Source organism: Phoenix dactylifera, chromosome 7, assembly GCF_009389715.1.
Source record: "Phoenix dactylifera cultivar Barhee BC4 chromosome 7, palm_55x_up_171113_PBpolish2nd_filt_p, whole genome shotgun sequence".
Taxonomy (NCBI): Eukaryota; Viridiplantae; Streptophyta; class Magnoliopsida; order Arecales; family Arecaceae; genus Phoenix; species Phoenix dactylifera.
The window spans coordinates 7,028,989-7,050,873 of NC_052398.1; the positions used below are offsets into that span (position 1 = coordinate 7,028,989).

Here is a 21,885-nt window from a genome sequence, read left to right on the forward strand (position 1 = left end):
GGATCTGATGCTCCATGGAGGAGCATAAGAGTCCTGAAACTCTCCACGTGATCCCGCGGGTCCGCCGCCCCGTCATAGGGCTCGATCGCCGGCATTTTGAATCCCGGCGGATTTGGGGTCCGCAGGATCCTCGAGGCAAGCGCCGGTTGGGAGGAGATCTCCAAGTCGGCGAAGGGATCTTTAGAGTGGCCCTTCAGGACCTGGAGTTGTCGGTGGAGATCGTCCACCCGCCGGTCCAGGGAGCGCGACCGGTGGGTGGGAGACAAGGAGCACCGAGAGGGGGACCGACTGGAGCGCGGGTTCCTTGAGGACTGGGGGGTCTGGGAACGCGCCCGGGCCCGCCTCTTGTACCCCGCGCAGCTTCGATGGGACGGTCCCGGCAGAATGGACCGTGCTCGAGAATCTTCCTCGCGCCGGCGCTCCTCCCCATGGGAGAGGAAGGAGCGCGGGTTAAGGAGGACAGGTGAGCGCTCAGGGAGCAGCGGCTCCTGGGCCCGCTGCGGCGCCCGAGACATCACACCCTGCAGGTTCTGCACCGCCTCCGCGAGGGTGCGGACCTGCTGGGCTAACTGGTCGAACTGAGCGGCTTCGACCATCTGAATCGGGGGTGGAACGGTGGAGTGTTGCTGAGAATGTGTTGGAGACGCAGCGGCCTCCCGGCCGGAGGCGCGAGAGGCCCCGCGACCGGAGGCATTGGAAACTCCACGACCACCTCGCCGTGCCATTACGATCGCTCTGAGATCAGGCCCTTCCTCTAGCGCCAACTGTTGCTGGTAGTCCAAACCGAGAACGATTGGCACAGCGGTGTGAACGGGATTCCGTCTGAGTTGCCTTGGTTGGTGTTGATTGCGCTCCACCTTCCATCGGAAAACCTGCAAGCAAGCCTCACACCACCACTGGGGTAGTGGGGGCCCTCCGACGATCAAGTCAGAGGAGATTGGAGGAGAAGGAGAGATAATAGTAGCAAGTAGGAGAATGCTCTGGAAGTTCTTGCTTCCCTCCCCCCCTTCTCCCCCCAGCCGCATATATACCAGGCTGGGGGGTCTTTCAGGGGGGTTCGTCATCGTGGGGCACGATGGAGCTGCCACTGACACGGCCGTTACAGGGCGTCGTGGGGCAGCGCTGGGTACGGCCATGACAGGGCGTAGTGGAGCTCCGCCTTGTACGGCTGTTACAGGGGATCGTGGAGCAGCGCCAGATACAACCGTTGCAGGGAGTAGTGGAGCAGGAGGCTACGGCGTGCCTCTGGGGAATAGCCTGTCGTTGTCGAGAGATGTCCGACTCGGGGTCGGGCTGCGGAGCCGAAGATGTCCGACTCGGGGTCGGATTGCTGGATCAAGGGGCAGCCGACTCGGGGTCGGGCTGCGGAGCCGAAGATATCCGACTCGGGGTCGGATTGCTGGATCAAGGGGCAGCCGACTCGGGGTCGGGCTGCGGAGCCGAAGATGTCCGACTCGGGGTCGGATTGCTGGATCAAGGGGCTGCCGTAGTCTTCCTGGGCGCGCGTGCCGGTCACGTGGGGCATGGTGGCTGAGTTCCCCCGTAACAGTACCAATACTTCCATTCATGTATCATGTTGTGGGTTTGTATATGCGAACAATATGTGAAACCCTGTTTGAGTACCAGTCTTCATATTATTTCATATACTTCATGTGTTGCACATGATATGATGTATACGAACCTGAGCAATGTGCCTAAGTATTGGCATTGGAGGATCTACCAGGTGAGGCTGTTGTGGGAAGGGGTGCAGTAATGCCTGTAGGGAGTTTACATCTGCTAGACATAGGGCTCTGAGACAGTCTGCCCTTACAAGTCGTGTATGTTGGGGTTCTGATCTGACCCTAACAGTGTAAGATATAAGATGATAAAACCGTGTGGCATGTACATGTCGGACATGTTGCTATGAAAATTATGCTGATGTGATGGAAAAGACATGGAAGAAGTATCCTAGACCTCTAATCCTCTATCATCTATTCGTCTTAGCCCCATTTGAATCAACTAACGACAACCTTCTCTTACAGCCTCCATGTCTTTAGGATATCTCCTGAAGGATAGCCTGCCCTGGCTGTCACCTCCTCCTTTCCCTCTGATATCTTGAATGCATGTGGAAGGGTAACTTCTCCTAGTACCTTGATCTTCATCCTGTTTCCAGTGATTAAAATAAGATGATAAAACCGTGTGCCATGTACATGTCGGACATGTTGCTATGAAAATTATGCTGATGTGATGGAAAAGACATGGAAGAATTATCCTAGACCTCTAATCCTCTATCATCTATTCGTCTTATCCCCATTTGAATCAACTAACGACAACCTTCTCTTACAGCCTCCATGTCTTTAGGATATCTCCTGAAGGATAGCCTGCCCTGTCTGTCACCTCCTCCTTTCCCTCTGATATTTTGAATGCATGTGGAAGGGTAACTTCTCCTAGTACCTTGATCTTCATCCTGTTTCCAGCGATTAAAATAAACAAACTGCAAAAAAATTGAGTAGACAAGTCATGATTTTCATAAACTTGCTCAATATGGTGTTAGGTGATTCTTATAATTTTGATTTGTCATGAGACAAGTTCCAATTGAGGTTATGAGGTTCTTACACACACACTCTCTCTCTCTCTTTCCCCCTCCCTCTTTCTTTCTCTTGGTTGTTGTTAAATGAGACTCATATGGTGGGTTTGAGAGAGTGAGAGAGAGAGAGAGAGAGAGAGAGAGAGGCTGCAGAGCCTTTTTGGGATAATATTTGTTTATATGAGTCGCAGTGAACCTCAATGGTTTGATGAATGTGGCCTGATACAAATAAGTGTCCAGATGTTGTACCATGCTTCTGAAAGCCTATATGACACATGCCATACTGTATGCATAGGTACTTTCTGGAGCTTAATTCTGGAACTGATACACGATCTATTTTCTTGATATTATTACATATCTAGATGGAGTAGCATACCCAGTTTCAATGTTTCATTTTTTTCATTTTAGATAAAAAGATTAAGGAAAGTTTTAATGTATTTGCAAACAGTTTGGTGTTATGCGAAGGCATAAACATAGATTCAAAAGTAACTGGTCTGATCAACTTATTAACCGCCGATATCCTGATATTAGTTGATACTTGATACTAAGAAATGATTGAGTTGTGCATAACTTCATTAAATGAATAAGTAGACCAGAAGACTCCAATCCTTGTTATACTGTAATTCAACTTATCATTAAAATTATAAAGTTATTCTTGCAAGAGGAAACTCCAGTTTGGCATGGGCCTGGCCATTACATAAATGACCAAAAAGTCTACCATACATGGCTTGAAGGACTATAAATTAGAGCATACAATAAGGCATCCAAACTAGCTATTTAATACACAAGTGCCCTTCTTTCCATCTTCAGAAGGACTTAAGCATCTACAGTATCAAGGTTGAATTGTATTAAATTTTTTTTCAAGTAATAAGTGGGAACCAGTGTTGCCCAAGGCCTCTGCACCTGATATGTAGCATTGGATATGGTTAGTACTTAAGAAAAATCATAAATTTAAGTAAAAGTTTGTAAACTAAAAGATAAATAGTTAAGAAATAATTAAAATTAAGAAAATTGGGAAATTATTTTTACATTTAGCTTGAAAACTTTTTATGACGTAATTACAATACATTATAGGGAAACATCAATGAAATACCTTAGAACATATGACGGTGTTGATTGGTTCTCCATTTTAACATTTGAAGTCACTTTGAGTTAGGAATTCAGTAAAAAAAAGAAAATTAAAATATTTTCTAAATACAGGAAAATGTAGAAAATGGAATTATAAACTCTGATTTCCTTCTTGTTCAATTAATATTTGTCATTGTCGACAATTTCACCAAGGTAACTAGTAGGTGCCACCTAGCGAGCTAGGTACCCAAGGTTTCTTGTTTTAATGGTTCTTAGTTTCTGTGTTGTTGCTGATTGGATGCCAGCTGCCTGATACTTATCATTCTATATTGCTTGGCACCTAAGGCTTCTTGCCTGCATGCGAACAAACATTCTGTGTTGTTCATGATTTGCTGGCAGCTGTCTGATACCTATATCATTCCATATGGCTCTATTTATTCCTTTACTTTTTTTACGATAATAATTACTTCATTAGCCATCTTCTGTCCATCTGTTACTTTGATATATTTTTATTTAATTTATAATTCTAATAGTTCTCTGTTATCCTTCTACTGGTTTTTATTTTCTTATGCTTCGTAAAAAGATGATGGTTATGCTTTAGCATTCATTGGTAACAACAACCTGTGCATCTTCTTTCCATCTCTTTCTTAGATGTATTCTTTATTTAATTTATACTGCTAATGTTTGCTCTGTTACCCTATTACTAAATTTTAGTTTGTTATTGCTTTGTGAACTGTATGATGGTTATGCTTTAATGTTCTTTGCTGACAACAACTTGTGCATCTTCTTTCCAACTCTTTCTTAGATGTATTTTTATTTAATTTATACAGCAATGGTTGCCCTGCTATCCTTTTTCTAATGTTTGGTTTGTTATGCTTTGTGAATGGTATGATGATTATGCTTTAACATTCATTGCTGACAACATGTGATAATCATAAACTTATCTTCTGGGGATTGAATTGTGCAAAAAAATTTTCCTTATGGCTTTTTTTTTCCTCAAAATGAATCTATTTCCCTGCTATAAGCTGAGATCTACCTTCAGTCTTGATTCTTTCCCAGTCCAGGAAAACTCGAGGATTTCTCCCCTATTGCATTTGCTTAAAGAGCATTACCAATTTAGTAGTTGTTCCACTTCTCAATTCCTCAGTATGCATGTTGCTCTGGGTACATGATGTACAGTTGTACACCCTTCTCATTTTAATTGCCATCAATAAGTTGCAAGAGTCCTTGCTTTTAAATTATATGACAAGTTTCTTTCCAATGGAATGCAGATATTCTTTGAGGGTTAACAGTTAGTATGTGTTTTCAAAATTCGATACAACCGTATCTTGATTCATAAATCTAACATGAAATGCTAGTTGTTGCTTGTGCAAATTAAACCTGCATCTAATAAGGTGAATCAGTTTGTCTTCAAACACTACAAGCATAAACAAATATCAGAACACCAGCCTGATATCTTTTCTTATTTTTCCATGATACCATCTCTCCAAGGTTCTGTAGTTATATTGCTGTTTAAATTCATGATGAAGCACAATGAATAGTTATGTTATGATCTCTACTTAATGTGGGATCTTTTTCCAGGTTATATTAGGAGATTTTTTGTTGCAGTCAAGAGAGACAGGAAAAAGAGATTATTTACTTAGCTGAGTGTCATATTACCTAAGACTTTATTTCAATAAACCAGTATATGATAAATTTTGTCACTAGAAGCTGCTTGAGAAGGTGCAAATTAATCTTCCTCTAGAACAGGATTTCTGGATATTAATTGTGGGAATGAAGAACACCAAATGCTTCGAGATTTGCATTTAAAAGGTGGCTTGTATTTTCATTTGTTGATAGAGAAGGAAAATCTCAAAGCATGAATCTTAGAAGGAATGAGCATAAAAATGAGAAGATCACAAAGTATCGGACAGCTAAATTCTGGTCACTACAGTTTCTTTAATATTCTCTACCCAATTGGGGAACTCTAAACATGTTATAGAATACTCAGTTTCAAGATAATTGAATCGTGGGACTTCTTTTGAGGCACATAGCACCTACATTTCTCCCATGAGAAAGTTTCTGATTTTTGTTATTGTTAGTTTAGGAAAATAGCAAGATGCTTGCAGCATATACATGCAAGAAGAATTTGTTTAAATGGTTTGTATATAGTGATTCCCAGAATCATTTATCTGATTATCCACCACTTGTGGTCATGCTTTCCAATGGTACTTTGACTTCTGAATTCTTGATATTCTTTATTTTCTTTCAGATGTGGATTGATCTCTACCCAACACGGAGATATGGAAGGCCTATTTCCGCACTGCAAGTTGCATGGAAAATACTATATAGTACTATCTATAACTGCACTGATGGTGTTAGCGTATGTTCAACTTTTTTTTTTTTTTCAACAATGCACTTGGCTCATTTTAAGTAATAATAGATCCTTGTATTCCTCCTTATATTAATTCCAAAGCTTTGTGAAAACAATAATTTCAGCTTAACAAGGTGTAATTTGTGGTCAGAATAATGTTTTAATAAACTCGTAATTTCAATCTTTTGGTTATTTGGTAAGTATTTCACATGCAGTATACACAAGCATGTAGAGTTGGGAGGATTGACGTTATAATTTCTCGAGAATGTATATAAGGTGTACATCATTGCTGCTATCTTGATGCTAAAAGTCAGTGAAACAAACAAATTCAATAATAATACAAGCATTTTCATGAATATTTTGCTGTGTAGTACTAACCAAGTAGACGATGCATGATCCACATGCCGCCTCTAGTTTTCACTGGTTTTTCCTACCTTTATCAATTGACTGACAAGTGACTCTAAGAGTAAGCAATTTCCTGTGGCCAATTAGGTGTTATAACTGGCCCCAATGCAGTCTCAAGGTCTAGATGAAAAAGATGGAGGATTGACATTGACAGCTAAGCTAGTATACAGGGTGAAAAACTGAAACAATAAATGGATACCAATTCTATGCAAGATTAACCAATCAACCTAATGAACTAGTTACCCTCATCCATCAAAAACCGCAGGGCCTTCATGAAGAACCCTAGTTACTTCTCTCGATGACTTAGCCTCATTTACTAGTCCAGTGATTGCTGGACCTTAATGGCGAGTTTTTCCCATGGAATTTTCATAAATAAAATACTAAAATGAAAATTAACTTCAACAACTGAAATTTAACTAGAAATATAAATTAGCAATCATGACGACATTATGACCTCTGTCCAATGTAAGACAATTTAATTTCACTGAGACGATTAAAAGACTTGATTAAAAAATGATCAATAATTTAACCTCATTAGTAGATACAAATTAGCCGTCATGATAGTTATGAACATATGTTTGAAAGATTATTTTTAAAATAATAATAGTTATGAACATAATGTTTGAAAGATTATTTTTAAAGATTTTTCCTGATAACCAAGATACTGTACTACCTTTCAATTTTCCTAATAAATTGTCAATACGCGACATAGAATACCTATTTGTGGTCAAAGTTTACTTTCTGGACCTCACTAGAATGAAACTAATAGTGTCATTTTAGACAATCCTTTACCCTTGGAACCTAGATATCTAGTCTCTTTGCTTACTGGGATTTAGATATATTTGGGTTCTGTTGTCTTTTATCTATTAACTTACCCCAAATTATTCACTGGTTTTCACTCATCACAGTTTTTGTTCTTTTTCCCTCTTGCATTGTACTTCGTCTTAATTATAGGACTTGTCTTTCCATTATCTGACATTTAAGTTGACTTTTTTTTTTGTACATGCAATTGTTTGATTATTATGTCTAAGAGAATATGGTAACACATATTTAACTCCAATATCATAGTATAGAAATGAGTTACCAAGGACATCATTGAGTTGTATGGATACCTTTGTTTTTCCCCCAGTTCCATCTCCATTTGAGTGAAACCTATACTTTATTGTCTGAAAGTTTCAGCTGCTTCATGTTAATCCTTTAAGATTTCATTACAGAACAAAAATCGAGATGTAATTGTAGCATTTCCAGATGTTGATCCATCCATCATTATGATACCAGAAGTATCTGCAAAGCATCAGTATATCAATAGAAGATTATCAGAAAGAGGACATTTGAAGGAAATATCTAAGTCTTATGACCAGCCACATCTATGGTATTCGACTACTGATGTCATATATGCATTAAAACTTTTCCTAGACAATGGTGATGAAGTATCAGATAGCCAGACTTTCAGGTGAGGGTACATTTCATCATTTACTCGAGAGAGAAAATATTTTGAGGGTAGTTGAAACTTAAGAACTGAACCAAATAGATTGTGGGATCAGATCACTGATGTTTTCAAGGAGTACAGAATGCTTGGTTTGGATAGTGAATGTAATGCATGCTAACTTATTGTCATCCATAGGTATGATCTTGTGGATCTCACACGGCAGGCATTAGTAAAATATGCAAACCAGGTTTTCTTAGAAGTCATAGAAGGGTATCAACATAATGATATCAAGCAAGTCACTTTTTACAGTCAGCACTTTCTTGATCTTGTCAAAGACTTGGACATTCTCTTGTCCTCCGATGATGGATTTCTGCTTGGGTCCTGGTTGGAAAGTGCCAAGCGCCTTGCAAAAGATTCAGAGCAAGAGAAGCAGGTGGTATTCTTGGTACTTCTATATATAAAATAATTTCTGCAAAAACTTAAAACATTATGGATGTTGAAACCATTGTGTCCATGGGGTGCAGTTTGAGTGGAATGCAAGAACTCAAATAACTATGTGGTTTGACAATACAGAGACTGAAGCTAGTTTGCTTCGTGACTATGGTGCGTGATAAATTTTACTTTTCGATGCAAGAAATTTGTTTTAGTTCATCCATTGTGTTACTGTTAACGGTGTGTTTGTTGCAGGAAACAAATACTGGAGTGGTCTTCTGCAAGACTATTATGGACCACGGGCAGCAATATACTTCAAATACTTGTTAGCTAGCATGGTGAAAGGGGAGACTTTTCCATTGGAGGATTGGAGGAGGGAGTGGATTAGTCTAACCAATAAATGGCAAAGTAGCAGAAAGGTGTTCACAGTGAAAGCTTCTGGCGATGCTCTGAATATCTCTCGATGGCTGTACGACAAGTACTTGCAAAATGCTAACTCGCAATTGGTATACAGGTTATTAGACTACCATGCTGTAAAATCTGCAAGCATGTGAGGCTGTGAGCATCTATCAACTATGTTGCAACAACCTCACGTTGCTGCATAGAATCTGCATGCTTCTGAGTAATGCAGACTAGCTTCATAAATCCTCATGCTGCATTGCTAAATCTATCCTATGTGGAAGTAGGTGTTAAGAAGAATGAGTTCTGTAGTTCCATGTCATATGTGGTGATTTTGATGACCATATGCAATCATCTTATGACACTGCTGCAGAAGGTTATTCTTGCATGCAATTTGTTCTCGAGTTGCACTCGAGTGCATGGCAGTTTCTCTCTCTTGCCAAAACGCTAATTTTCTTCCTTTTTTTGTTGTTTTTCTGATGATCAATAATATATTTCCACTAGATTCGTTGGCCTTTATGAATTGCACCTATTCCCTCCCACCAGATCAAGCGGGGAGAAGTTGGATGACGGTGCTAGGCGATGTATCGTAATGTGCGACTGGGACGAACACCTAGTTTCTTTTGTGGCACCTCAAGTATTTAGATCTTGGCAGTTTCTTCTGAAAGCATCTTATCAGAGGGTACCTCCTACTAAAAGGTTCGATTGTTTTCAACATTACTCTGTACCGTGCAGGAAGTCCTGAATTTCAAGTTGCCGAGAACCAGTAACCCTTCTTATCTGATTACAAATTTTATTGCATGCAGTGGTGTTGGAAGTACATTTGTAATCTTGTTTCTATCCTTCTTCAAACCACAGGAATCAAAAATTAACAAATCATTGCTTTAATTCTTTAAAACAGTTCAAATAATCCTTGTGATCCCTAATTTTTTATTTTTAATTTTTGGTGAACCTTTTACCTATGTTATGGTTTGAACACCAAGATCAATTTACTGTTTAGAGGGAGGAAAATGATTTTAAAATTTAAAAATATTTACTTTATTTGTTTGAAATCATTTTTTTTTTTTAAAAAAGTGACATAAGAAAATAAATATGGCTATACTATATTGAGAAAAAATCGGTGCGAAACATAATATCAAGTCGGTCAAGCTCTGTACCAAGGTGTAAGAGTTGTTTCGATACAGAAGTGTATTGAATTGATAAAGTATCGATATGGGATCTGGGAAGAGTCAATTGTATGCAACCTTACCTCTGCATACATGTGGAGAGGTTATTTCTATCTTAAATCTTTTTTATATAAAAAAAAAATAAGAAGCAAAGAACTGCATAAATAAATACAGCTATGGTTCTGACGACGCATAACATCTAACAGCAAACTGCCTGCTATGGTTCTTGTGCCCAGGTCGGATTTCCGGTGGTTGCTATGCTATTTTGCTAGAGAGGAATTTTTTTCAGGAGCTCTCCTCGGTCAATAGTTAAGAACTAAGCAGCAAGGCATAGATCTCTCAAGGATTCCTGTTGGCCATCGAAAGAAACAGCTCTGGCCGCCCAGGTTAACAGCTTTAATCATCTTGACAAGTGTGGGAGAATTTGATTCCTTTGTGAATTTTTTAGGTCTGTCTTTAATTGCATTACAAACAAATTTTCTTAGTACATCGTTTGCTTATCTACCATAGGCAGTTGCTAAACAATCTATTATCCAAAAACCATTACCTGTAAATGCTTTTCTGATCTTTGATTACAAAAATCCATTAGGGCCTATTTAGCTTAATTCATCATGATCCGGTGCCCTCCAACGCACGGTACACAGCTGAGCGATTTGCAACTTAGTTGCTTTAGATCTTTATCCTTTGTTCTGCTTATGAAATTGCTCCTTAATTGGCTTTTGCTGGCCTTCAAGATACTTCTGAAACTGCTTTCCCGCAGCACACAGCACAATCCTTTTGCTTTGTCTTTTTTTCCCTTTTTCCTTGTTCAAAGCTGAGGTCAATATATGTGCCCTTCTCCATCAATGGATTTTTCAACATAGTTCATACAACTGGAACCGACCGATTCTGAATGGTTTCAGTGGGTTCGATTTGGCTCAAGACCGGTCCCGAATTTAATAGGCAAACCAACCCAGTTCCTCACCGAGTCGGCTCAGTGCGGGCCAAATCAGGCGGTTCGGTCCAATTCGGCCAACCTGGGTCTCCCTCCTCTAATCCCTTGAGTGATGGAGTATGGACATATTATACAAATAGAAAGCTCTACAATATTTTTACCAACAATATTCAAATTATTTATAATTTAAAAGATTCTTAGTGAATAGTCTAAGAACAAACATAATAGTACTAATAAACCTTGTATGAACTGTGCAGCCAATTATAAGTTTTTACACTACCGTATTGCTTGGTTGGTTTTGCTTGATTTGCTCCTCGCGATCCAGGGGTAGCAAACCAAAGGATCCTGGTTGTTAGGTTATAGAAATTTGCTAGCTGCTTATTATTATGTAACTAAACAACAAGTGGATCTGATATTAATTTCCCACCATAAGCAAATGCTTCTCTTGAGGATTGTAACATCAGAATAATGACTTTAGCTGATACTTTTGCATTGATTTTTTTCCACATCAAACAGCTCGTACGGCTATCATTCATGCCCTGAATTTGTAACCCCTTAACAAGAAATTTTTTACCATTGCTTATAAAGATAGTAGCAAGTGTTATCTCTATTCTAGGAAGATTAAGTCAAGTCCACAGTTCTGACCCCTTCTTATATCTGCACACTCAGTTTATACATGCTCCGTCACTTCCACTGCCTTCCTCCATCTTTAGCATTCCTTGTTCTGCTGATGTATTATCACATTAATCTTCGCAGAAACATATAATTCAAACTATGGTATGGTTGAAAGTGAAATAAAGGAATGATTTTGTTTTCATAGAACATCCTTCTATGACACCAGTCATGGCCTTGTTGCTTCTGTACCATATCCTCTGTTCATAGATAAGTAGCTCGAAGAAGGCCAAAGGTTTTTTTTTCTCCTCCTCAAATGAAAGGAAATAGAAATTAGAAGACCTGTTCTCATATTCTTCAGTGTCACTGTGGTACAAAAGATTCTTGTGTTTTTCAAAATTATTGCTCAAGAGCTAGATAATGGAGCTATATGTCAAATGCAGTTAAATTATTATCTCGGAGTAAACACGTCAGGATCAAAGCATCACAATCCTTAACTCTTTTTTTTCTCTAAAAAAATTGTGCGACGATCCTCTTCTCCCCATCTCTCTTCTTCTCCTCCTCCTTTTTTGATCGGAATCTTTGGAGTCATTTTCATCACCATGATCTTCTAGTTTCCAACAAAAATATCTTTTGGCTTGAAAGTATGCAATCCTTTGAGAAGACTGAAAGTATGCAGTATGAACTTATATTCTAATCCTCGTTTTGACAATAAATTTATTGAGAGATACAAGAATATTAATCAAGCATACAGCAAAAAACTCTTCCTCTGCATTGTTTCAAGGAACCGTACAAATTTGTTGAACACTTAAACTCAGAGAATGATACTCATTTGTTACACGTTTTGCATAAGCATCCGAACCCTGCGGTATCTACGTTCACTGGACTCTACAAATTTGTTCAACACTTCAGGTAAAATACTTACCAATGAATCATTTTTCAGAAGCATTGGAACCTTGGTAGCATCTAGATAAGTTTACAAAAATAAGAAAGCTAATGGAGCTTAACACAGCCAGAAACCAATAGTAGTTGTCAAGCCGGGATTCCCTTGCATCATCAGATAACCAGCCACGGTTTTTCCCATTCGCGCCGGTCGTCAGCTCCACGACCGAGATCAGCAGAGCACCAAGAAAGCTGCCCACACCGAAAACACTGAGGTAAAGCGCTATGCCAATAGTTCTCATCGTAGTAGGAACTTGCATGTAGAAGAACTCTTGCATTCCAACGACTGTGAAAACATCGGAGATTCCCAGGAGAATGTACTGAGGCAGCAACCAAAAGATGCTCAGCTGAGTGTTCTTTAACGAAAGGGATTCGGCCGCTCCGTCCTTTATAATCCCCAGCCTCTTGGATTCAACTAGTGCTGCTACAACCATACCAACAATTGAAAGGCACATGCCTATTCCGATCCTTTGAAGCACGGTAATCCCGTTCTCGTCGCGAGTAAACACACGCAGGAATGGGATTATAAGCTTATCATAAAGAGGCATTAGCAGTATGATTGAGATGGTGATAGAACTCTGAAGCATTGCCGGAGGGATCACAAAGTTTCCAATGTTGTGCTTCATCATCATCCCTTGTTTTGTGAAGAAAGTTGCTGGCTGTTGGAAGATGACTGCAAACATAAGGAGCATTGTCCAGATGGGCAATAGCCTCAAAATTGTTTTAGTGACACTAGGTGGTTCATCCACAGTGGCAAAGTCTGTATCCAAAGCTTTTGAACAACTGAAGTCATCTCTGAGGGGTTTCTCTTGCAACCTACACTCAAAACAAGGACAGAAACACCAGATCAGTAATATCGAAAGGTCGCAGAATGCTTGCTCGCCATATATTTTTCCATTTCGAAGTGCTTACTCAAGTTCTGCGACATCATCATCCCTCGATGGCAAGCGGAGTTTCCGGTTTATGATATAGTTTGCAGCAGCCTTGAGAGCTTGGACTATGCTCTCTTTAGGCCTATTACGTAGCTTGAGTTGCTTGTGCACATAAAAGCGGGCACCGCATAAGAAGCATGCCACTGACATTGCCATGGCGCCGGTGGGGATGGCGAACCCCAGACCCCAACCTAAAGTGTCTTGAATGTAAGACATGGTAGAATTTCCCAAGAGGCTTCCACCACATATGCCGAAGTACCACCATTGGAAGAAGAGGCTCTTTTTGCTTGTTTTATCTTCATTGCTGCAAGGCAAATTGTCCTCGATCTCCAGTTGATCTGCTCCAAATGCTTGCAATGATGGGTTGTATCCACCTTGTCCTACTGAAATCAAGTAGAGCGGAATAAACAAGGATGAGGCTGGCATCCTTGCACATAGTAATGCCCATAAGGTCAATCCCACCAAGCCCTGCCGAGAAGAATAGGATTTGTAGTTATAAGAAGGCATGGTCGTATAAAGAATAGGAATGATCCAACTACTCGAAGAAAGCTTGAAGTCTCTCTTTATGAATTCTTATCATTAAAATCACTGCTGATTGCTCTCACTCTTCTTAATGTCGATGCTTCCAGGACTAATAGACATGGAACGGAACATATATATCAAAGTTGCAGAGAATCATTGCTACATATACACACACAATTATAGAACTATGTCGATTAACAGGTTACTTCTTAACTACTTCACCCCTGACAATACATGACCAGTTCTGTGCAGTTGTCCATGGAGAAACTTACCATGACATAGAGCAAGGAAGATGCCATGATGGTCGAATAACGATCCCAGTAAGAATCGGCAAGGATCGCGCTTACAAGGGGAAGCATCGATGTGAGTCCTACCCAAGTGCTAATACTCTTCGCAGCTGAGGATGTGCTCATCTTCACCACATCAGTAAGGTAAGTCACCAAGTTGGAAGCCACTCCCTTGTACGCAAATCTCTCCACACTAGCCACCACTGCAGTTGATACAATCCCACTTCAAAATTCACCTCTCTTCGGCACGCAGCCATACTTCTAACAACAAAAAATACCACCAACAAGTGTGATCAAAGATGTTACCTATAATAAGAACACACGACTTGCCGAGCCCTGTTGATCTCTTCTCCAGAGCCATGACAGAAGGAAGGAGGGAGGGGGAGAGAGAGAGATATTACAAATGAAAACTGCCACCTATCAGCAGAATATGCAGGCTAGTCATGACCATTCAGCTTCATTGCTCCTTCCTTTGGTAAACCAGAAGAAAATAAACACAACCAACACTTCAACATCTACATAGGTGCTTTTGCTTAACCCTTTCAGGGATCAACAGTATACTGCTTTCTGTTGGAACGTTTAGTGCTCTTAGTGGCCTCTGATAGACTCCCACACCCATTGTTAAAGGGGTCAAGAATAGATACATTTGTCCCTCCAAAAGGCTAATTATCGAAGGGGATCAAGTAAAGAAAGGCTGGAAGGTCGGGCTTTTTGGGTGGTGGCATCCAAAAGGGAAGAGAAAACCCTGCCTCGAAATCTGGTCCGTTGCAGCAGAGAGCGATCAAGATTCAAGCACTTCTCGGCCGAGATCCGAGGCATGTGCCAATTTTCTTATGGATTTTTTTTTTTCCCTTGAAGACCGAATTTTCTGAGGATTGTTGAGATTAAGTTTTTTATAGATACTTTAAAAATTTTGAAATTTTTAAGATGCACATGTCTAGGTGTGTATGAGCCTGGCTTGGTGACGTACGTTAGCCGTATGTCATCATAAGCATGATATTATACGTGCAAGCTTGTGCTCTCTCTATGTTCTAGTCACAGTCATCATGTACTTTATTTAGCTCATCTTATTTTTTATCATTTTAAGTATATTTAGCTAATGAGATTTGACATGATTTTATTGTATGACTTCTTTTTTTATACTGGATCACCAAATTTTGTGTATTGACTTGATTGAGTCAGTCTACTAGCAGGTTAGTTTATTCCATTAAGAACTACTTAATCTTTATTAAAGTAGCCTAAATCGAGGAATGGTGGTGGGACCATTGTGCTATAAATGTGGATGTCTTTATAAAATTTTTTTTGAAGCTTTGAACCTCCTCTTCGCTGAGCTCTCTAAAACTCTTTTTAATCCGAGTTCCGGGTGACATATGCAATACCTTTCTGTATACCTTCTGGAAGTATACTTTTCTTTAAAAATAGAGCCTTAGAGCATGCCTCGATTCTTGCTAACCACTTTCCCCTTATTTTTGTTAATTTACCCAACAATATTCTCTTCCCATGGAAGAATGATGGTTGTATAAGGAAGAATTTCCTTGATCTTTTGACGAAAATTTCCCTAAACTTGATATACCATAAAGTCAAAAAGTTTAATATTTACATTGCTTTACTAGTTGATATGTATGGAATAAGAAAGGTATTCAAAAGAGTCCCCCTATATGAAAATCTGCTTTTTTGAAAAAATTAAAACAAAGATCTCTTACCTTTTATTGTACTTCTTGTTGTCACGGTGTCATTGTTATTATATAGCTCTGTAATTGTTAAAAAGCATATAATGGATGTCACAACCCATACTCGCCATACAAAATGGTCACATAACATGGTTATAATTTATTTATTTTTTTTTACATCAGCTGCTTACACTAATCTCATATGAGCACTGTCATTGGACATGGTTACAATTTCTTATGATATATTGCCTCATGAAATATGCAAGACCTTAAAACTTATACAATAAGTTAATGATAATGGTGATAATAAGATCGAAGTTTAAACATCATTTTTGAAAGAAGATAACAGGTAAGGTTTATTATAAGGTGTAAGATAAACACATTAACATAAACAAGGATTTCGGATCACTTACAGATTTTCTCTTTGATTCGATTCACTGATCAAGGAGTGGATTTTACCAATAAAAATCTACTGTTTTCCACAACCTAAATGCCCAAGTCACTTACAGAGAATCTCATAACTACCCCCTTTTTAAATGAAGCCTTATGCATAACTGTCAATAGACAGTTTCAGGGTTGGAGAGATGTCTATGGAAAGACATCTCTTTTGGACATGAGATCATGTCTTTTGGTTACCGGTTTGGTTGAACCATCATGGGTGGACCAAACCCGTTTTTCCAACATAATGCTTGCATAATTGCTGCTTGATAGAATATTCAATTATCTTTTCAATACGAGTCCCCATATGTCAGCAAGATGATGCGACTTTGGAGGTTGTCACACGTACATGAATCTCACCTATCGTTAGCATGGCGACATTCTGCTCCATCCACCCTCTTTTATCAATTGGATCACAAAGACATCAACCACGCAAAGGTGGTTACGACTGATGCGCCTCCTACGTAAGTTCCATTATTACAACCAGAAAGTTGATAGGCCATGATGACATGACGAGCAATTCATGAGAAGAAACTTTATATATATATATATAAAGGTACAAGAAACCGATCTCACCTAAAAGCTGAGTAGATCACCTCTTCAAAGTGGAGCATAACGCATCCAGAGCCAAGAAAAGCATGCAATGCCGATTGATCCGGGTGGAAACATACTTTGTTTTGGATGCTGGGAGAGAACAAGGCAATGAGGACAGCCATTAAATTCCGCACCTTTTTCTCCTCCATTTTTTGTTGCTTGCCGAGGTGGATTTCACTCACGCAACGATGAGCTGCTAGGCCTCCTTTTTCCTGTAACAGTCCACCGAGCGCTCGGAAGGAACTGGGCGAGTGCAGATCAGCATGGGGCTAAGGCTGACCATCATGCCGCGCGTGTACATGCGGTCTAGCTCTAGGCTGACCAGTCCTGAGTTTAGAGTATCGAGTTCGGATCCTCTACGGTCCACAAGATATTGTAGTCTTGGATAGTCACCACGTCATCTATCTACAAAACATATAATTCATCTCTAGAATCAAACATGGTACGTGTTTCGTGTGTTGAACGGCAGCAATCCGTCTTTAAGATGAATGACGTGGTGGCTATCCGGAACTGAACAAACCTGCTCAATTTTCCTCTCATGTGTCCGTTCGGATCTGTTGCAGTACATATAAGATATCGGTAACTATTCGAGAGTAATCTTCGCCGCTCAACTTCCGCTCTATGGTAACCAATTTCCTATGGGAGTTTGATGGTTGGTTATATGATGGTAAGTAGGCTTGGAGTTATACCCATTCGATCCTCACGTACCGCATGGAGGATTAGTTCATTGAACAAGTATAGGATAACTATCTTTCTATTTAAGTTGAAAGCATTCTTATTCTGACTAGATTGCCTCTTATGTGGCTCAGTATTTTGGTGATTGTTTGTTGGATAGACTTGAGGCTACCACTTTTTCTTTCTGTATTATTGTATCATTTAACTTGTATGGATATACTCATACTAGAGTTATATGATCTATTTATATTATTTTTTAAAAAAAAATACCCACATTTATCCTACTTATAATAGGCTCTACGATTGAGCTCGAAATTTGTTATAGTAGTTCTAGAGGCATCCTGCTTACAATTGTTGCAGATTTCTGAGATGTTCAAGAGGCAGCTTACTCCCCCTTCCAAACTAGATTTCAGACAGGATATAGACTTCCAAGACAATTTATGATAACAAGAATTATTTTGTTATTTATTTTGCAATTTATTAGATTAGCTTATTTTATCGAATTCAAAGAATGAAATATAGCAGGCAGTAGGTGAAGCTTAGACAACGAAGGGTGTGGTAGCTGGTAGGGGTTCCAATTTTGTATGGCCTAGGAACAAGGAAAAATGGAATACATAGGAACAAGTTATTCCTATTAAGAAAATGGATGGTTATATACTCCATAGCTTATATTTATTTGACAACAATTTGTGGAATGACTCGAAGTTTCAAACCTTAGGTGTTTTAGCTCAAAAGAAAAGAGTAACAATACTATGGTAACACAAAAAATTAAATGGAATAATAACTCATCAACATGGCTTCCGATGGCACCCTAAATTAGCATTCCTGGTTGGCGAGGAACCAACACCCTCATGGTCCCAACTTTTCCATTCAGGAGAACATGATACTCTCATAGGGAAATTAATGCCTCCACAATACCCCTCTTCCAATACAAGTCGGAGAAGAACCTAAGAGGAGGGCTGTTTTACAAAACGCAATTACAACTATATACCTTATGTGAAGGACAATGTCATTCTCTTTCTTCTACAATATCTGCATCACTCAAAGAATAAGGTACGCCATACCATAGCGAACCAGATGGTACGGAATATATCATATTGTACCCATTCGGTATCGATATATGGTACAAAGAGCATACCGATACATGATACAACGAACCATTAGAATATGGATTTCAGCATCAATAATACTTTTGATATTCTAACTCTTCTAGTGACTTGCATTAAAAGCAAAAGGCAACCTAAATATGATCTTTCTTCATTTTTTTTTAGGGCGTAATGTGATGGTGTTCTTATTACTGTGATTTTACACAAATATATATAACCATCTTAGAGAAAGAAAGGTTGGTAATGTAATAATCAGGCCAACTAGGTCTATTCTGGACCAAAGTTGGCAGGCCCAGCTGGTTTTGATTCAAAATTCAAAAAAATAAATAAATAAATAAATCGAAACAGAGGATTGTGATCTCCTGCCCGAGCAGCCTAAACGACCGCCGTTAAGGCGCAACCGGTGCGAAACCCTAATGGTCGGTGCTAACGGTTGGCGGCCGTTTGGGGCTCTCCTTCTTTCCTCTCTAAGCTTTCGCTCCCCTGTTTTCATGGACCGACTTTGTCGATCATGCTTCGCAGGAAATCAAGGTCATCGACTCATTCAGAGCCAAGGTATCACTCTGTTCTTCCTCCTCTTTGTCCTCTCTTCTTCCCATGGTCCTAAACCATCATCGTCAATGGAAGAATTGATTGGGAAGTCTCTCCCCTCTTCGGCCCTATTTTAGGTTGATTGTTGCTGGCCGGCTGCTGCCGCCGATTGCCCTCCACTACCTTCCACCCCCTCCAACTGCCTTCTCGTCAAACCACCACAACCACAGCCATAGTCCGCTGCCTCCTTCCCCTGTCCTGCCAATAAGAAGAAGAAAGAAAGAAAAAAGAAGAAAAAGTTGAAAGGAAAAGAAGAAGAAGAACCTACCTCTCTCTCTCTCTTATTTCTTCTCCTTCTTTCTCTCTCTAGGAGATTTATAGATCCTAGTATAGGGCCTTGTTAGCTTGATTTACGAATCCGAGTTGACCTCTAAAAGGAGGCCCTAAACTTCCTTAGTGCCCGAGCCGCCTGCTGGACTGATCACCCCCACCCTGTTAAGTGTTCCTGGAACCCATTGATTATGAACCATGTTGAACGACTTTGACCCTGATAGAGTTTGGGCCCAAGATTCCTAGTTCGGGTCGCCCATACTTGACCCACCCGGAACCGTCGAACGCCATCATCCGACTAATCATCCATGTTTGTTATTATTTCCATTCAAATAGAAATTGATTATGCTCTTCATGTTTTTAAATAGGTTTAGCACACTTCTTATTATTTTTCAAATTATTATATTTTCCGTACATAAAATTTGCTTGTAGAAATATCATACTTCTCTTAAAATTATGGATTAGCATAATTGTTATAGAAATCATGCTTTATTATAAAAAATAGCGGTATTATTTGGATTCTTTGATCCTATTTAAGTACCTAAAATCTACTCAGCGAATAACCGATGTGGGACCAAACACACGCCCGCACGGATCCTCACATGCTATCTCGTTTAAGTCTTGACTTCCTCGTTAGACTAAAGGTTCAAATCCATTCAAATCTAATCACAAGCACCATGATCGGTTTGTGATTAGTCCCAATGGATCCATGTTGCAGTGTTCCCTATTCCATATAGATTATGGACCAAATCCGCTCTAATACCATTTTGTAACAACCAATGACCTCACCCAAAATGGCTAGCCGGAAGGTATAATTATTTGGATTTCTTGATTCTGTATAGATATCCAAGATCGACCTAACGAATAACCGATGTGGAGACTAAATATACGTCCGCATGGTCCTTACAGATAAAGATTGCAGCCTGTTTTTTTAAAAAAGGAAAGCTGCAGGCCATGCATTCAGGAATACAAGATTTGGTGTTCTGGTGAATGCATTTGTTTTAACGGACCCAAAAAAGTCATCCTACTAAATCACTGAGGTGATACCCAGGCAATGAACAGCAACGAGATGAAAGAAAAATGTTGAAGACGTTCAAAGATATAATTATTTTTTTCTGTCATTCATTGTTATTGGTTTTACATGGAAGCTAGAAGGCAACCTCCCCAGAAATTATTCAAGAAACACTCCAGAACATTTGTTTCTATCACACAATCTCGCTGGTTTTTTTACATGAACATTTGTTTCATTTACTGATGGAATTGGGAATATTATTACTCGCGGCCTATCTTATCATAATTTCCCTTCTCAACTTTTTCTTTGAGCTTCTCCTTCTCTTGCTGCGTCTCTCCCACCACTGCTTCCTTGGCATCCTCCCAGGCCTCCTTGGTAGTCTCACTGATTTTTTCAGCCTTTTCTTTGGCTTGCCGGCTAAACTCTTCAGCTGTTGATCTTGCCTTCTGCCCGATTCCTAGTGAGTGTTCCTCCTTACTCTCGGTAGAGTACTGAAGATATTGGAAAAAATTAAACTAAATTTGTTAAAGAGAGAATTATGTTTTTATATGCATCATTGCTCCGAGTCTTTGACGTGGTGCAGCTATGGGCAATACGGTTCAATGACAAAATTAATATTTCTGACCCTTTCTACACTAAAATTCTAAAGCAAAACATCCACTGAGAAAGAGAGAGAGAGAGAGAGATTTGTATATTCCATTAAATTTTTTTTCATGGGATCTACAACTACAAGTGGTCTAGTACTAGAAAAACAAGGAATAGAAATGGACGAAAAGTGTGCAATCATAAAAAACTAATTCCTGAAGAAGAAGCCGGCTTGAAATGTAGATCTAAAATTTACAGTTAGCATTCAAAGTACCAGTAAAGAATCTTCAGCTCTGAATGCTACTATACAGGCTAGTCAATGCTAAGACCTCACCTGGTAGAGATATATACAACCGAACATTGCCAACCTCAACATAGATAGAATATTAGACAGTAGAGAGAATAGGGCCAATAGGCATACGCTGTTTCTGAGAGTATTGCCAAGCGAAATCAGCGCCATGGATGTCTTCAGCGTAGAGGAGCGCCGTCCATGGAGGAGAAGCTTGTCCATCTTGATCGGTGCCTCCTCTTCTCAGTGCACAATGCTCGGTTCTTCATTGCATTGCTTATAAGAGAGAGGGGGTTGGGGCCGTACGTGGCTCCAAGATAGAGGTGTTTACAAAACGTGGCCGAAGGAGAGAACGGGCACGTATCCACCACATGACGATCTCTTTACGCAATGATCTTATCGATTGCAAGATGGATGGACGTAATATCTGAATCTTTTATCAAATCGTATAAATGTTTGAGCACTTTGTTTTGACAATGCAGCAAGTCCTCCTTTTTTGGTACATTAACAAGTCCTTCACATTGTCTGTAGACCTCTATCTCGAACATGACGGCGAAATAATAAAACGGCACAATCACAGGACGGTGAAATGCTAATGTCAATCTTTT

The 21,885-nt window shown here is 39.7% G+C and overlaps 3 protein-coding genes across 7 annotated transcripts in view; 1 reads left to right on the forward strand and 2 right to left on the reverse strand.

The window, feature by feature from the left end:
• Positions 1 to 9,171, forward strand: part of LOC103710013 (alpha-N-acetylglucosaminidase-like) — a 38,351-nt gene extending 29,180 nt beyond the window's left edge. For all 5 annotated transcript variants that reach the window (XM_039128141.1, XM_039128142.1, XM_039128145.1 and 2 more), the window contains 5 exons: positions 5,886 to 5,996; positions 7,607 to 7,845; positions 8,017 to 8,254; positions 8,346 to 8,424; positions 8,509 to 9,171. In XM_039128141.1, the coding sequence (XP_038984069.1) occupies positions 5,886 to 5,996; positions 7,607 to 7,845; positions 8,017 to 8,254; positions 8,346 to 8,424; positions 8,509 to 8,807 (966 nt within the window). In that variant the 3' untranslated portion in view covers positions 8,808 to 9,171. The remainder of the gene's footprint in view (positions 1 to 5,885; positions 5,997 to 7,606; positions 7,846 to 8,016; positions 8,255 to 8,345; positions 8,425 to 8,508) is intronic.
• A 2,245-nt stretch (positions 9,172 to 11,416) lies between these two features.
• On the reverse strand, positions 11,417 to 14,932 carry LOC103710012 (protein NRT1/ PTR FAMILY 5.8-like). The gene is made up of 4 exons (XM_008795575.4): positions 14,354 to 14,932; positions 14,033 to 14,250; positions 13,219 to 13,706; positions 11,417 to 13,122 (listed from the first exon to the last, which is right to left on the reverse strand). Exons 1-4 carry the CDS (start codon positions 14,406 to 14,408, stop codon positions 12,297 to 12,299), a joined length of 1,587 nt encoding a protein of 528 aa, XP_008793797.2. The 5' UTR covers positions 14,409 to 14,932; the 3' UTR covers positions 11,417 to 12,296.
• A 5,580-nt stretch (positions 14,933 to 20,512) lies between these two features.
• Positions 20,513 to 21,513, reverse strand: LOC103710011 (ribonuclease Y-like). The gene is made up of 2 exons (XM_008795574.4): positions 21,410 to 21,513; positions 20,513 to 20,894 (listed from the first exon to the last, which is right to left on the reverse strand). Exons 1-2 carry the CDS (start codon positions 21,497 to 21,499, stop codon positions 20,664 to 20,666), a joined length of 321 nt encoding a protein of 106 aa, XP_008793796.1. The 5' UTR covers positions 21,500 to 21,513; the 3' UTR covers positions 20,513 to 20,663.
• Between the last annotated feature and the right edge of the window lie 372 nt (positions 21,514 to 21,885).